This window comes from Marmota monax, unplaced genomic scaffold, assembly GCF_021218885.2.
Source record: "Marmota monax isolate L192 unplaced genomic scaffold, Marmota_monax_Labrador192_F-V1.1 WCK01_AAM20220418_F8-fsc00012, whole genome shotgun sequence".
NCBI lineage: Eukaryota > Metazoa > Chordata > Mammalia > Rodentia > Sciuridae > Marmota > Marmota monax.
Genome location: NW_026695227.1, coordinates 32,303,367 through 32,319,913, shown reverse-complemented (window position 1 = coordinate 32,319,913; position 16,547 = coordinate 32,303,367). Strand labels below are relative to the sequence as shown.

At 41.4% G+C, this 16,547-nt stretch overlaps 1 protein-coding gene across 2 annotated transcripts in view; it reads right to left on the bottom strand.

Annotated features, from left to right (window-relative positions):
- Slc4a8 (solute carrier family 4 member 8) overlaps window positions 1-8,297 on the bottom strand; it is a 72,624-nt gene extending 64,327 nt beyond the window's left edge. The window contains exon 1 of one of the 2 annotated variants that reach the window (XM_046436174.2): window positions 8,099-8,297. In XM_046436174.2, coding sequence (XP_046292130.1) covers window positions 8,099-8,143 — 45 coding nt within the window. In that variant the 5' untranslated portion in view covers window positions 8,144-8,297. Of the gene's footprint in view, window positions 1-7,751; window positions 8,046-8,098 lie in introns of those variants that run through there. The other variant, XM_058576270.1, reaches the window with a different exon arrangement.
- Between the last annotated feature and the right edge of the window lie 8,250 nt (window positions 8,298-16,547).

Genomic DNA, 16,547 nt, shown 5'->3' with positions numbered 1-16,547 from the left:
TATCCAAAGTTTGAAATCATTAAAAATGAAAAGAAAGGAACATTGGGTCTCTTTGGTTTATGCTTGCTGCAGATTTCTCACCAGTTGGCTACTATTTCCTCTTACATCATCACTATTTATGGCAAAGTATATTTCTCAACCTGGAGTCCATAAATTTCTAGGGTACCTATGAATGGGCTTCAGAGGATCTGTAGTGACATGCGAGAATGTGAATTTTGTGGGGCAGAGGTTCCATAACTTTCATCAGATTTTCAAAGGGGCTTGTTACTCAGAAAAGATTAAAATCATGAGAATCATACTAAATATGTTTAGGAGAAAAAGGATACAAAGGACAGAGGGAAACAGAAAGGAGAGTTAAATAGAGAAAAAGCCCAATTTCTAAGTATTCTTTTTTGTGCTTCCTCCTAGTTCACTGACATGATTGGCTACGTAAACCTGAGGGTGCCTACTTCAAGGACTAGATAAAATAAAAAGAACTAAGAGGGTTAAATATATATTAAGACACTAAAATTACAAGCATTCTTATAAGTCTTGAAAAATGAATGAATTATAGCTGAGTAGCAGACAGCTACTTAATGGCTGAGTAGCAGACAGATTCTAACTTCCAGTAATGAACAAATTAAAAGGCAGGGACAGTGCTGAGTCTTATATGATGGTCCAAACTCCTGGAAGCAACCACAGAAGCTACAGGAGAGGAAGAAGTCATGGGCAGAGCCCACCTACAGCCCTCTCCCTGACACATTATCCCTGTAGCTCCACTCTGGCCCTGTGATGGTGGACCTGTCCAATTGAACCCTGTCTCTGACTTTTTATCTCAAAGACCCCTTTCACTGTTTTTTTCTCCTAAAGATCCAATGTTTTCAGACATTACATAACCTTTCAATCCTCAAAAACCTCATCCACACCCACACAAAGGGAAAAAAAAATTATTGACTTCTGATAACATTAAACCATTTTAAAATCAGCAAATATAAAGATGATTTCCAGGGTTTCTAGGCAAGCATTCTACCACTGAACTATATCCTCAGCACTACTTCCAGGGTTACAAGTCAGCAAACCAAATTGGTACAATTAGAATTAAGAAGAAATGTTTACTGAGCACTCACTATATGCCTAGCATTTTCTCTACAAGTATTACCTCACTTAATCCTTGAAACAGTTCTAAGTCAAGGCTAAATAAGCTCTCATAAGGGCTGAATGGGCTAGGAAGACTCAAGTCTGTCTTTCTTATTATGTGCTAATATTGTCAAAATCAAAGAACCTAGTCATTTTAGAGAGTTCAGGATGCTGAATCATGGATTAATGCCCACAAAGAGAATAGTTCAAGATCCACATTAATACCTCATTAAATCTTTAGTACTCCAGAACCTCATATGCCAATTGTGCATTTGCTGACCAGAACTCCAATTATTTTCCATCTCCTTATTCATTTCCATCTTCTTCTTCATTCAGCAGAGCATCTGACTTCTGGCCCCTCATAGACCCTGTCTCTGAATCTAACTCAGATTACCAACTCAAATGCCCTCAGTTACTTCCTTACTAACTACAAACACCCAATAGCAAGGAAAAAGTTTCTGTGAGAACTTGTGCAGCTATTTCAGACCTCCTCTTCTCAGGGCCATGAGCTCCTAAATACCCACGAGCTTTCCATTTGACTCTTCAGCAGCCTGTTAAGGAACTAAAATTCCAAAAAAATCACTCAGTGATTTTTTTTATTGAATCCCACTTGGACTCACTCTTATCTAGTATAGATGACTAGGTTAGTACATGATGATAGGGAGAATAATGACTCCCAAAGATATGTACATCCTAATCCCTGGAATTTATGAATATGTTACCTTCCATGGGGAAGGAGAATTAAGATTGCAGATAGGAATCTTACAATGAGATGATCATGAATTATGTAAACTACAAAGTAATCTCAACGTAATAATAAGGATTCTTAAAAGTAGAAGAAGGAGACAGAAGAGTCGAACCAGAGAGGAAGATGGGACAACAAAATTGGGGTCTAAAAGATGAGGTTTCTGGCTTTGTAGATAGAGAAAGGGATGGAGGAAGGTAACTCTGAGCCAAAGAATGTGGACAGTTTCTAGAAAACGAAAAAGGCAAAGAAACAGATTTCCTCCTGGCACCTCCAGAAAGAAGCCCCGCCAACGCCTTGATTTTAGTTCAGTAAGACCTGTGTCAAGACTTCTGAACTATAGAACTGTAAAATGATAAATTTTTATTGTTTAAGCCACTAAATTTGTGATAATTTGTCATGGCAACAATAGGAAAATGATACTCTATAAATATTATGACTTCCTAACTACCAAGACCAGAGTAAACTTGTTATTATTACCTTATGGGAAACAACCAACCACTCTATTATCTAAGATTTGTTACTGCAACCTAGCAGCAGATTTAGAACAAGCACAGTTGCTTTTCTTTGTCTTGATTACTACTGCCAAGGCAAACCTTAAAGCTAAGATGATTATCTATAGATTTTGAAGGAAGTAAACTTACATTCTGAATTGTCCCCCAGTTCTCTGCTCAAGTCTCTGCTTGGCAGAACAGACAACCAACATCTCTCTTGAAGCTTCCCTGCAGGGCTGGTAAAGAGAATGCCCAGACTCCCTAGTTCCCACATACCAATTCATCTGTGTTGGGAATGGGGGATGGGCATGAAATGCACACTGCAATATGGTGTGAGGAGAAACTGCTATCTAGGTAAAGTTTTATTCAATAACATTGAGCAAATATTTACTAACTGCTTACCATCAACTGAGCATGACCCTCAGAAAAGTTGATACGCTTCCTACAGAGCCATTCATTCATTCACTCAGCAAATATTTACTAAGCGCTAACAAGCACCAGAAACTCCTGTCTGGGAATTTTTTCAGATCCACCATAAGACCTGGGTTGTGACTCTCTTTCCATTAGTCATGCATCTTAATACCATTTACCAGAGTTTGGTATTCTGAAGATATCTCCAAAATGTTCCATTCTGAGCAGCCCTGGCACAAAGCCTTCATAATTGCCCCAAATCACTTGCTTTCCCCCTCCTCCACTTCCGTTCTCCCTAAACCTCCCTTCAATTCTGCAGCCTTCTTCTTTTAGCACTTCCTCAGATCTGGTCACTTCTGAAAGTGATGAGGAGGAGAAATGTGAAGCTACAAGATGTTCCCAGTTCCAGTCTAAAGAAAGGGCTTTCCCTAAAGCTGTCTGGTCATCTTCCTCTATTACTTACTCCTTATAAGAGCTCATCAACTCTTAAAGTTTCAATAACACAGATATTTCATCAAAATGAATAATGCAGACCTTAATTAACTCAACCTAAACTTCACCAATAGCCCCCTAACTGGCCTCCCTCATTCCAGCCTCTCCCACTCTAATACAGCCTTTGTACACCTTGCCATCAGTATCTTTCCAAACATTTTTTATTTTATTTTATTTTATGGCAGTACTGGGGATTCAAGCCAGGGCCTAATGCACAGTAGGCAATCACTCTACCATTGAGCTATATCCCTAGCCCCCAGATACTTCTTAAGCACTCACTCAGAATCGGGTACTGATCCATATTTCAAAGACACAAGCTTCAGTAATGCACAGTAATTAAACACACATCCTTTGGAAAGAGGCAGCCCTGGTTTTGGCAGAACCACAAGCAGCTTCATCACTTATTAGAAGTTACTTAACCTCTCTTGAGTTTCCTCATTTGAAAATTGGGAGTAAAGCCGAGTGAAGTGGCACATGATTATAATCCCAGCTATTCAAGGGGCTGACAGGCAAGTTCAAGGCCAGCCTCAGCAACTTAGGGAAACCCTGTCTCTAAATAAAAAAACATTAAAAGGGCTGGGGATGTAGCTCTACTAGCTCTCCTGAGTTCAATCCCCAGTTTAAAAAAAAAAAAGAATAAAAAGGGTTATTTTTATTCCTTTTTTTTTTTCCCTTTTTTATTCCTTTTTAAGGTTATAGAGAGAATTAAATGTAATAGTGGGACTGGAAGTGTAACTCAATGGTAAATGGTCAAATACTTGCCCAGCATGTGCAAGACCCTGGATTTTGTTCACCAATGTGGCAAAAAAGGAGGAAAAAGGAAATGGGATAGTGCATGGAAAACACCTAGCATGGTGCCTGGCACATGGCAAACACTCAATAAAATTAATTTATTAATTTTTATTTTTGCAGTACCAGGGATGCCCATGCTGCCCTTAAACTTGTAATTCTCCTACCTCAGCTTCTTGAATTGCTGGGATTACAGGTGTGTGCCACCACATCTAGCTATAGTCAGTAAAAATTAACTCAACAGCAAAAGCAAAGGGAGCTGTGTCAATTGGGCAGCTGAGATGAACATGTATGTTCATGTGTATTCAAGTGGTTGTGGAAGGTGACAGCACTTGGTAAGCTCTGTGGGTAAAGAAGACTGTAATTCTGATAGAGTGAAATGGAACCAGACCTTAAAATACAAATGGAATTTCCTCAGTAGAGAGGAAGGGAAAGATTTTCCACTTTGAACACTGAGCAAAGGAACAGCAGCAAAGAAGTGAGAGTGTTTGTGTAATCAATAATGGCTATCTATTGCTCTATGCTATCCTGTCTAGACCATAAACTCCCCAAGGAGAGGTACCTTGGCTTTGGATACAGGAGACTACAATTACTCAGTTACTCATGCAACCAAGCAGTAATTTTACTCCAAGCATTGTGCTAGTTGGTAAGATTTTTCTGCCTGGTCCTTACCCTCATGAAGCTTTTATTTGAAAAAATAATAAATAAGAAGTCAAAACAAGAACATTTCAGATAAGTTATATGTGGTAAGAAAATTAAAAAATGCACTGGGTGTAGTGGTGCATGTCTATAATCCCAGAAATTTAGGAGGCTGAGACAGGAAGATCAAAAGTTTGAAGGCACCTCCACAATTTAGCAAGGCCCTTAGCAACTCAGTACGATCCTGTCTCAAAATAAAAAATAAAAAGGGCTGGAGATGTAGCTCAGTGGTAAAGCACCCCTGGGTTCAATCCCCAGCAGAAAACAGAGAGAGAGGTGTGTCAAATAAAGGAGAGTGGCTAGTGATGAAGGTCAGGGAAAGCCACTCCAAGGAAGTGAGATGTGAACTAAGTCATGAGGAGGCCTGGGTAGAAGAGTGTCCTAGGCAGAAGGAATGACAATAACAAAGCTCCTGAAGTTTGAAGGAGCTGTCCATATTAAAAAAAAAAATTTAAAAAAAAAAAAAAAAACAGAAAGAAAGCCAGAGCAGGGGTGGGTAAGACCCTGACCATGATAAAGTTTGGTAAACCATGACAAAGGATTTGGACTTTATTCTAAAATGCACTAGGAAGCCACTGAAGGGTTTCAGGATAGGATAGGATGTGATTTGTTTTTAAAAACTCCCTCTGGGGATATAGCTCAGTAATATAGCATTTACCTAGTATGTGCAAGGTCCTGGGTTCAATCCCCAATATCTTGAAAAAAGAAAAATAAATAAAAGTTCCCTCTTAACTGGCATGTGAAGAATGGTCTGTAGAAGGTCAAGAAAGAAAACAGAGGGTACTGGTAGAAGGCTAGGGCAGTAGTTCACATCAGAGGTAACAGCACAAGGTTCTGATACACAGAAGTAATGTCTGGAACCTCTCTGTTTACAAGTCATAAAACTTGTACCCACTTTGCCAGGTCCATCCCCTGCACACAACCTAGTTAGCACACAGGAGGCTTAATTGGTAATTGTCAATTGGTTGACTGTTTCTCCCCATAAGTCACCCCACTTCCTTTCCTCTTACTACACTCATTCTCTTTTCCTCACTGTATCTCATGTTTCCATTTGCCTAATGCCTAACTCGTCTTTATAGGGTCCTAATGTTCCCACTCTTTTCCATTTCCTCTGCTCATTCCACCACCTGTGAAAGTTTCACAAACTGTTGTAAAAGAGATAATTATTACCTACCCGACCCCAGAAACACTCAGGATTATCAGTTTCTCAGAACACTAACAGAAACCTGGTCTATTATGCTGTCAATATAACCTGCACACATTCTGCATGTTAAAGACACTGTCTCCTCACATTCATTCCAGCCTGTTCTACCCACTGCAGCCAGAGAAATCTTCAATAGGAAAATCTGATCATGATCTCATTTTTTCTCTCTTGAGGCCTCTCTCCTGCCTAACCTTCCCCTTCCCCTCAAATTCCGCCAGTGGCATCTCCTTGTTCCTCAGATAAATACCAAGAGTCTCAACAGGGGTTATAACCCCCAAATATATCTTACACCATTCCCCTCATTGCTGCTTGTGGTTCTAACCACGAGGCTTCTTTTAGTATATACCCCTTCTGCCACAGGACTTTGATATATGCTGTTATCTTTGTCTCCAAGTCCCTTTGATCTCCCTCTTTCCTCAGATGATATTCACCCATCCTTTAGATCTTTATCTAAATTTTCTTCCATAACAAAACTTCTCTAGTCTCAGATTGAGAATGAAATCATTATTTACACTCATGGGACTTCCTATATTTTTTTCCAAAGCCTTTATCGCAGTTTATAATAATATGATCATTTGAGTGATTATTTTATTTAAAATGGTGATTTCTGCTAGGCATAGTGCACATCTGTTATCCTAGCAAGTTGGGGGCTAAAGCAGGAGGATTACAAGTTCAAGGCCAGTCTGGGCAACTGGGTAAGACCCTGTCTCAAAATAAAATTATAAAGGGCTAGAAACATAAATCAGTGGTAGAACATTTGCCTAGCATGTGCAAGGTTCAGGGTTCAATCCACATTACCATAAACACACACACACACACACACACACACACACAGAAAGAGAAAAGGTTACTTCATCCTGCTTCCCAAAAGATGGTGGTAATCTCCAGACAAGCAAGAGCATTGCCTATTTTTGCTCAATATTGTATCCCAAACAGAGGTTGAATACATGTAACAGGCCTCTAAAATATTAGATATTGAAAGATTTTTTTCAAAATCTAGATATTGTTCCTTTTTTGACTGAACAAAGAACGAATTATGGATCTTCTAGTAGCAAACTATTACCAGGAGGAAAGGAAGGAATCAGTGTCTGATATCCATTTTGCTACAAATTCGAGATGTTTTCCTTTCATCCTTTCAGAAACTATCCCTGAGTCACATCAAGATGGCACTTGTCTCCAACACTTGTTATCCTTCCTGAGATGGTCATTATCGTCTTCACAGACCTCCACTTGTCTTGACTTCCCTCACCCTTTAGAGCCTTCTCTCCAGAACAGTAACCACACCATCTGCCTGCACAGGAAAGGAGGAGTGAGAACTCAATAAGCTGCCACTCACTGGATATCACACTATAAACACTTCACAAAACCTCTTCACAAATGCATCTCATTTGATCCTCAAAACAGCCATATGAGGTAAGCAAAGCAAGTATCACCATTTCCATTTTAAGAAATCAAACAGGCTCAAGGAAGCAAGTAACTTACACAAGGTCACAAAACCTAGTCTAATGCTTCATTACATGAGCTATCCCACAGTTGTCATCAATTACTTAAACCTGATTTCCTCATTCCATTTAACAAGTACCTGTTTCTGAACCCTCAACATTTCCTCAGCCCATGTTCTTCCCCTGCCTAGAACTTGTCAAATGTCTGTGCAATGGGGTGGGATAATCACAAAGCCGGCCATACTAACAGGGACAGTTCTCAGCCTCCACAGCTTTTCTATGCTCTTCCTCTGAGCCACTGAGAAACCAAAAGCACCCAGAAACAAAAATACAAAGACCAGAGCAAGCTCCCTAGATACCCTTTCGTCCATGTTCCTCAGGACAATGAGAGGTCAGAAGGGGGCGTCTCCCACCCCGAAGACCCGAGAACAGAGGTCACCGCCCGCCAGCCGCCAGGGCTCCTCGGCTGTGCAAGGGATGCAGCAGAAATGGGCCGGCTCCCGGTTCGGCCCAAGGTCATCCTCTCAAGCAGCCACGGCGTGATCCCCAATCGCCCGGAGCGCCCCCTGCTGTCCCGAGCTGGCCTCCCCTCGTCCTTAGGGAGTGGCCCAGGGAGCCCGGGCTTGGGGGCAGAAGAAAGGAGGGTGGGCACAGGATGAGGAGGCTGAGCCCCAGCCCCGGGGAGGGGCGGGAGGCGGAGCCCTACCTGATAGCTCAGGACGCCGTCCGGCTCGTTACTCCCCGCCGGCATGGCGGAGCGGAACTAGGTCCCCCCAGTGGGTTCCAGGCAGAACGTCAGCAGCCCTCGCCCCCTGGTCGTGTGTGAACTGATCACACGAGCGGCGACCCCTACCCTGGAGCCAACGGTCAACCATCAACCGCCTCCGCCTCCATAGCCACCGGCCCGCGAGGCAGCCGCCGCAGCCAATCAGCGAGAGACCAATGCAGCCAATCAGGGCTCAGAGCACCGGAGGACGCTGTCCGGCGGTACCCTGGGCTACCAGAAGGAGGAGGAGGAGGGAACTGGAGGAGCCGTCTGCTCCCGGGCCCGGTTGCCGTGGAAACCGCCTCCCTCCCTTCAGGGGCCTCTGGGTTTGAAGGTCCTTCCAGCTGCTTGCTAGACATTGAAAATCTCTGCTTCTATTTGCAACTGCACCTGACTCTTGAAAACTGAGAAAGTGTCGGTTTTGTCTATTCTGATTATATTCCTTAAAAGTTGGTTTTTAAATTCTGAGAAAATGAACCTCGGGATTACAGGAGGAAGTCATTGAGGATGATGGGAGGCAGCCTTCTAAAATCATTAATCCCTGAGCTAATGGACAAATTAAAAGCGTTAAAGAATAGTAGGTAGGCAGTGAACAGGCCCGCTCCACAGGCTCTCTACATCTTAAGTCTTCTCCCTCCCAGGTCCGCTTCAAAAAGCAGAGTTGGGCTAAGGGATGATTGTTGAAGCAGTTTCACACACACACACACAAAAAAACCCTTCAGCTTTTCCAGGAAATGATCTAAGGCAAATTATCATTTAACAACAGAACTAATATCTATGACGAGATTAGAAAATCATGAGGAATGTATTCAGTTTGATTTGGGTTTAAAAGAAAAGGCTGGCTAAAATCCAACATATTCTCTATCCCTAAGATGAAGAAAGGGGCCTTTTGTCTTATACACACTTATCATATCAGACTGTAGATGAGTCCACATTATTAGGGAAAAAAAATCATTGCAAATAATTCTCAGCCTCCAAAGAAACTACTCTTGGGGAACATGTTAAGGTTCAGCATTTGCATACCATCCTTTACACTGGCCCTGAAATTGATAACAAAGTTGGGGTTTACCATCCCCCCAAAAAAAAAAAAAACAGATTTCTCAACCCTGCATAATCTCCTTGCCCTGTTTCTGAGTTTTAATGTCTATATCCACACTCTCTGTCCATGTCTGCATAAAGCCTATGCCTTGAATCTTAATTCACATCCCATCTTCATCCCCCATTTTTGCCTATCAAAAATCTTAACTGTCAGGCTGGGGTTGTGGCTCAGAGGTAAAGGGCTTGCCTAGCATGTGTGAGGCACTGGGTTAGATCCTCAGCACCACATAAAAATAAAATAAAGATATTTTATCTGCCTAAAACTAAAAAATAAATATTAAAAAAGTCTTAACCATCCTTCAAAGTCAGTCCCAAAGGCCACCTCTTCCAAGAGGTGGAATTGTCCCTGACAATTGCTATTGTCCCTGACACCCTTAACAGATGTCATCTCCCCCTCTTCAGAATCCTCACTTCATATGTTTCTCATAACAGTTACTATGCAGTGTTTATTTAAGTACATTATTTATATGTTGACTTTAGCTTATTACAATATCATAAGATCTTTGATGTTAATGATTATTTTTCTTATTCCTTTCTGTATATTCCACAGAGCCTTGAAGAATGCTGGATACATAGAAAGTGGTTAGCAAATATGATGGGCACAGTGGACACCTGTAATCCCAGAGACTCAGGAGGAAAGGAGATAACAAGTTCCAGGCAGCTTCTGCAATTTAGAGAGACCCTGTATCAAAATAAAAATTTAAAAAGGCTGGGGATGTAGCTCAGTGATAAAGAACCCACCCCCGGTTCAATCCCGAGTAACCCCCCCAAGAGAAAAAAGTAGTTAGCAAATATATGTCCTTTTAATTCAATCTAATAAAAAATATATTGAATATCTACTATGTAGATATAGCACTAAAGATACAAAGAAATCTAAACTATATTTCCAAGTAGCTTAACAATCTAAGAGAAGACATGTTAATATAATGACAAGAAAATAGAACATAGAATAAGAACCATATGAATAACTGTCCTTCAAAGTTAAGTCAAAAAGCCATCTCTTCCAAGAACCCTTCCTTTCAAGGATGGTGGATAAAGGAAAGGTGTGCTTGGGGAACAAAGATTACAAAAACTTAGAAGATTATGAAAATTCAGAAATGTTCTTTGACTTGGAGTACTTCAGAAGAGGATATGAGTTTGACCTAAGTCTAAAAATATGGGTAAGATTTAATTGAGCCAAGATAAGAAGGGCAAGTATCTCAAGTCTTGGGCAAAAACTTAAAGAGTAGTAATGTATATGGGTCATTCAGGTTAGTCATGATTTGGGCCAAACCCTGTATGTAACTTGCTATCTCCCTTCCTCCTAAGTCTTTGAGATTACAGGTGTCCACTGTGCCCAGCATATTTGCTAACTACTTTCTATGTATCCAGCATTCTTCAAAGCTCTGTGGAATATACAGAAAGGAATAAGAAAAATAATCATTAACATCAAAGAACTTATGATATTGTAATAAGCTAAAGTCAACATATAAAGAGAAAATCAGTAGGAAGTCAAACTTGTAGTAAAGAAAGGCTATGGTTAGGATTTGGGGTGTGGCTCAGTGGCAGAGTGCTTTTCTAGCATTCACATGGCCCTGGGTTCAGTCCTCAGCACCTTGAAAAAAAGGATGAAGTTAGCGGGTGGGGGGGCCTGTTGTCAAATTTTGGAGAGCTGGCAGTTCAGACTATTTTCTTACACGGGGTAGAATTCTGCTGAAAGTTTTAGGGAAACACATTCCTGCAATAGTCATTGTATTTATTATTTTTCCATTTCACTTTTAAGAAAACTAAGGCTTAGTGAAGTCAAGAAACTTTCTCAAGTTCAGGCAGTCATTATGCTAGGATTTGACCATTCATTTATTAATTCAGAATACATTTATTGAGACTTTATGTATCCAGCCCTGTGTTAGGTAGTGAGGAAACCGCAAAAAGACAAACAGGGTTCTTGCCCGCTTGGGTACTCCAGTTAGGTGGATAGACAGTAAACAAGTAAGCAAACAAGATTATTACAATTTTTGATAGCTACTAAGAAGTAAATGACAGTTATGTGATAGAGGGCTCCCAGAATGGGAGATGATCAAGGAGAGCTTCTCTGAGATGAGGAAAGCCTCACCTGATTGAAATGAGTTGAGGGCCTAGTTCTAGAGTTCTTGGTCCTATGCTACACTGTCCTATACTGTTTTATGAAAATAGTGCTATCTCTGAAATCTGCCATGAGGGCACAATGGATTAGAGGCAGAAACCTGAGACAAGGGGCCCAGTTAGACTGACTCAGGCAACATACTAATTCAAGAGGTGCCTAGGATGCTGTCCAAAAGGAAGATATGCCTACATTCCCATTCCCCTGGAAGATAGGTTCCAGCCAAGTAGGAGTGGACAGTATAGTAAGAGAAATGAGGAGATAGAGATGATTTTTATGAGCTCTGTTGGAACTGACCTTCCTCCAGTTCAAATATGAAAACATAGCCTCTGGCCCTTGACTCCAGGGTCAAGAGCCCCATCTTCTGGTCTATTGTGCAAATTACAAAAGGAAGTAGGCCATAGAGGCAGTCTGCGACAGCCTGAAGCTGCTGCTAACTGGGGCATTGCAGGAGACAGGCCCACCCTTTCCAGGACTGATTTGGTTTCTCCTTCCCAAAGGAGACTGACTCTCGGGTTTTCAGGCACCACCAGACTGTTGGTCTCTTTTGCTCCCTACTCTGATTAGAAAAGTGCAAATGTGTGAATCTTGGTCTGTCCAGCAAATGGGCCCCTTCAGGAACTGGAAAGAAAATATTCAGTATTCAGCTAAGGACACCATCTCACACTGGATTATTTTTCTAAATAAGATATTAAAAAAAAAAAAAAAACAGCTCTACTGAACTCTGAGCTTCTGGGGCCTTCACTTGGCCTAGAAGGAAGCAGAAAGTGGACAGGAAAATAAGATCAGGTAGGAAGGAAGAAATTAAAAAGATAGATGGAAAGAAGACAAAAAGAAGGACAAGGAGACTTTAACTTTAATCTGAAAGCCTTGTGCGAAATTTCCTCATACCTTCACTCCCCAAGCCTGTTTTTCTCTCCCAGGCTTGATACTCCCAAATTTCTGAAAAATCTACAGACCCTCACTCACAATCTTAAAGTTGCTTGAAATTCACCCATTTATGAAATTTTTTCCTATGCAATGTTAATTATCTCATTAGTACATGTATTTTTTAGAATAGATTGAGTAAGGGAAATATGAAACTTATAACACAGGGTACTTTCTCAGTGTTGTCTATTAATCAGATAATAAGAGATGATGTCAACTGAGAATTGCCAGGCCATCATAAACCATCTTAGCTTTGACCATATTCATGTCATCCCCACATACCTTCCCATGCCCACCCCTTCATCCTTTATCAAATTTCCTTTAAAAGAAGAGCCCAGGACCCAAAACTGTATCTCACTCTTTTTTTTTTTCTGGTACTGATAATTGAACCCAGGAGCACTTGACCACTGAGCCACATCTGCCACCGCCCCCTCCCCACTAGCTTTTTTTATTTTTTTATTTTGGGACAGGGTCTTTTAAGTTGTTTAGGGCCTCACTAAATTGCTTAAGGCTGGCTGGCTTTGAACTTGCAGTCTTCCTTCCTCAGAGTCCCAAATCGCTGGGATTACAAGCATGTGCCACTGTCCCCAGTCATGCATCTCACTCTTTAAATAGCCCACATTCTCCCCTAAATGTGTATTCCTTGCTTTCCTGAATAAATCTCTGTGGTTCCATATCTGATGCATCTAGAAACTTTAGTAAAATTGGTCAAGGACCCCAGTGGTCCTGAGCAGAGGTCTCCCTCTCTGAGATGTCCTCAGACCACCGCCAGTGACATACAGACAGAGACCACACAGAAAAATATAATCTTATAAGGCTACCAATGTATATGTGATCCATTCTTGACTAAAAAATCTTTACGCAGTGCATGACTGTATTGTTTGAAAAGACACTGAAATTCCCTTATTCAGAGACAAAAAGACAGAAATGCAAGAAACTCAAAACATTTGAAAAAATGTTCTATAATTGCAACCGATTTTTTCATCAACAGCATCTGAAGAATCAGGCACAGCAGCACATCCCTCTAATCCCAGCAGCTCGGGAGGCTGAGGCAGGAGTGAAAGGAAAGTGACCACAACACTCGGAGCAACCAAAAGATCTTTATTGCAGCAGTGCAACAAAGAGAAAGGAAAGAAGGAAAGAGAGAGAGAGAAAAGAGAAGAGATGAACAGGGAGAGAGCAAGAGAAAGAGAGAGAGAGCGCGCGCGTAAGAAAGATAAAGAGCAAGAGAGAGAGAGAGCAAGAGAGAAAGAGCAAGAGAGAGAGGGAGCAAGAGAGAAAGGGGGGCCTGGCAGGAGGGAGTTTTTATAGCCCAAATCTAATGGGGCCTCTGGGTCTGCAAGCTGCCTTGTTGGCCCAAGGGGGGTTGAGTGTTCAGCCTTAAGCAGGACTTGACACAAACAGGTGATAAAGGACTAGATAGAGGGGGATTTGAGTGTGTGGGCTATCTTGCAGCCAACATATGTTCAGCCTGCCCTGCAGACAACACAGTTCAGCCTGCTCTACACCCAACAAGGAGGATCACCAATTTAAAGCCAGCCTCAGCAACTTGGCAAGGCCCTAAACAACTTAGCGAGACCCTGTCTCAAAATAAAATATAAAAAGGGCTGAGGATGTGGCTTAGAGATTAAGCACCCTGAGTTAAATTCCTGGTACCAAAAAAAAAAAAGCCACCATAGGTAGTCTTTACTTGTAATTAGGTAGCTACCAAGCTCCCAAATTTCTGCTCCCAGCTGGGGATCAAACCCAGGGCCTTATACACACTAGGCAAGTACTCCACCACTGAGCTACATCCCCAGCCAATCCCCTTCTCAATCTTATACCTGATTTGTTTCTCTACTTTCCTCTTAATTACATATCTAAGCCCAAGAAAAGATTGAAGGAAAAGACCTGGGAACACAAGGAAAGACTTAATTAGGGTGTGTTTGTGCTGTCATCTGGGAGCATTTCCTGTGGAAGAGAGGGACATGATTCTTTGTCATGATGAAAAGGTTATGCAGGTGCATGATTAGCTTTCAGCCCTTGCCAAGTCCCAGCATATTGAAAGAGGCTATAGAATACAATTTTCTTTGTTCACAGCATGCTGCCAGCCTGGAACACTGCACATCACAAGGAAGAATATGAAGCAGCACAAAAACTGAGAACTGAGCTCCTAAGTGTGAAAAATCACTCCCCCTTCGTTCACCACCACCACCATCATCCATAGAGCTTGGCTATGCTGCACTCATTTATACTTGCTGAGACTCTGAGATAGAATACAATTAAAAAGGAGAAATCCTAGCCCCTGCTTTCTTTATGGTCACAATTAAGATATTTAACAGAAGCCAAAGTAGGGGAAAAGACTTCCAGAGAGAGCAGAGCAACACAGAAAAGCGTTCTGTAAAAAAAAAATCACTGTGTATAAATCAAGAATAGGCCTTAAAGGAAAGGAACTGTGGGACCGTGAAGCCAGATGGGAAGTCATTCAGCAATTTGAAACACCTGAAACAGGTGTTCACCAAGGACCACTTGCCAAAGTCTTTGATACCAGATTTGAACACATTTGTATTATATTAAATACATTTATCTAATCTGTTTCTATCCAAACCCTTGTTAGAAATCAGGTCTGTTTAAAGTAGTTCCGCTTCACATCTTATCTACTTGAGGATAAGACCTCCCAAGCAAGCTTATTATACCAAGTAGGAAGTTCTCACTTTGCTTTTAGCCAGTAGGCCTGGGATATCCTTTAGGTGGCAGCAAGTTCATACTTCACATTTGTGTAATTCTATATACTCAACTTTTTTTAAAAAAAATATTTTTTAGTTGTAGATGGACACAGTACCTTTATTTTTCTTTATACGGTGCTAAGGATCAAACCCGGGGCCTCACACATGCTAGGCAAGCGTTCTACTACTGAGCCCCAGCCCCAACCCTATATACTCAACTTTTTAAAGAATTAACACTTTCCCATTTGTCTTCAATGGGTCTGTAAAATGTACACAAAGCTTTTATAGAATAGGAAGCTGAAATAATGGCTACATATAGGGACTTGCCCTGGCCAGTTAACAGAAGAGCCACACACAGTTCAATGAAATGTGTGGCTTCTTAGAAAGATAATTCCCTTCAGCCACTTCCTGCGTAAAATTAAATTGACTTCCATCAAACAGTGAAAAGGTGGCCCTCCTTTAGAACTGACAATACCTGCTGCCATCACCACCAAGCAAAAGCCCAGGGCTTCTCCCCTCTTACCCTATCAGACCTGAGTTTTATCTCATCAGTGATACCACTCATTAGTCAAACTCCCATGAAGTTCTAAAAATAACTAGTGCTGCTTCTTATCTTAAGAAGCATATTATCGACATAGATATAAATTCCATCTAAGCTACTCTTACGTCTAGTGATACATCCCTTGAGGCAGTTAATAAAAAGGAAAAGAGACCCATTCAGACCTCTGAGTTGGAGCAGAAGAGAACAGACAGAGAATGTGAATTTATTTCACTTGTTTATCTTTTCCTATCTTTAATCTTTTGCCAAAATGAAAAGGCCGCCTCCTTTCTAAAGAAAGCAGAGTTTTCTAAGTCTTTATGCAAGCCAATACAAAATATAAGAAAGAGCATTTGCCGGATTTACCAAAATCAACCAGGCTATAAGAAGGTCAGTCAATGAACTGCAGAGAAAAATCCAATCTCAGAACTCATGTAGGAACAATCAGCTTTATTGGGGTAGGCAGAGTGGAGTAGAACAGTTATAATGAGATTATAACTTACATATCAGTTGGAGGTCTCTCCAGAAATTCTTATTTCTGTCTTCTGAGAATTGTTGGAAAGGATTTAAAAGTCCTATAAATCAGTTTCTACCCAACACAATTTCTCTCCCCTGCTGGGAGCCATTAGCCAAGTAGGTATGACAATTTCCTTGCCAGCGTACCCCATGTTGCTTAGTGGAAGGACTCGTGGAAATAGGACATTTTGCAGTGACATTGCATGTAGGTGACCTTGCTCAAGGACCAGGGCGGATCTGGGTTTAGGGTGTTCCCGGTTTAGGATAATCCGGGTTTAGGGCGTTCCCGGTTTAGGACAATCCGGGTTTAAGGTTATTCCTGCTGGGAATAGGGCGTATCCTGCTGCCTGAGTTCTCCTTGAGTTCTCACGGGATTCAGACAGTATTTTTTGGGAGACAGAAGCCCAGTGGGGGTGGATTTGGGCAGAGAACGTGGATTTCCCCAGAACGCGATTGTAGACGGCTGGTGTGAGTTCGGGAATAAAG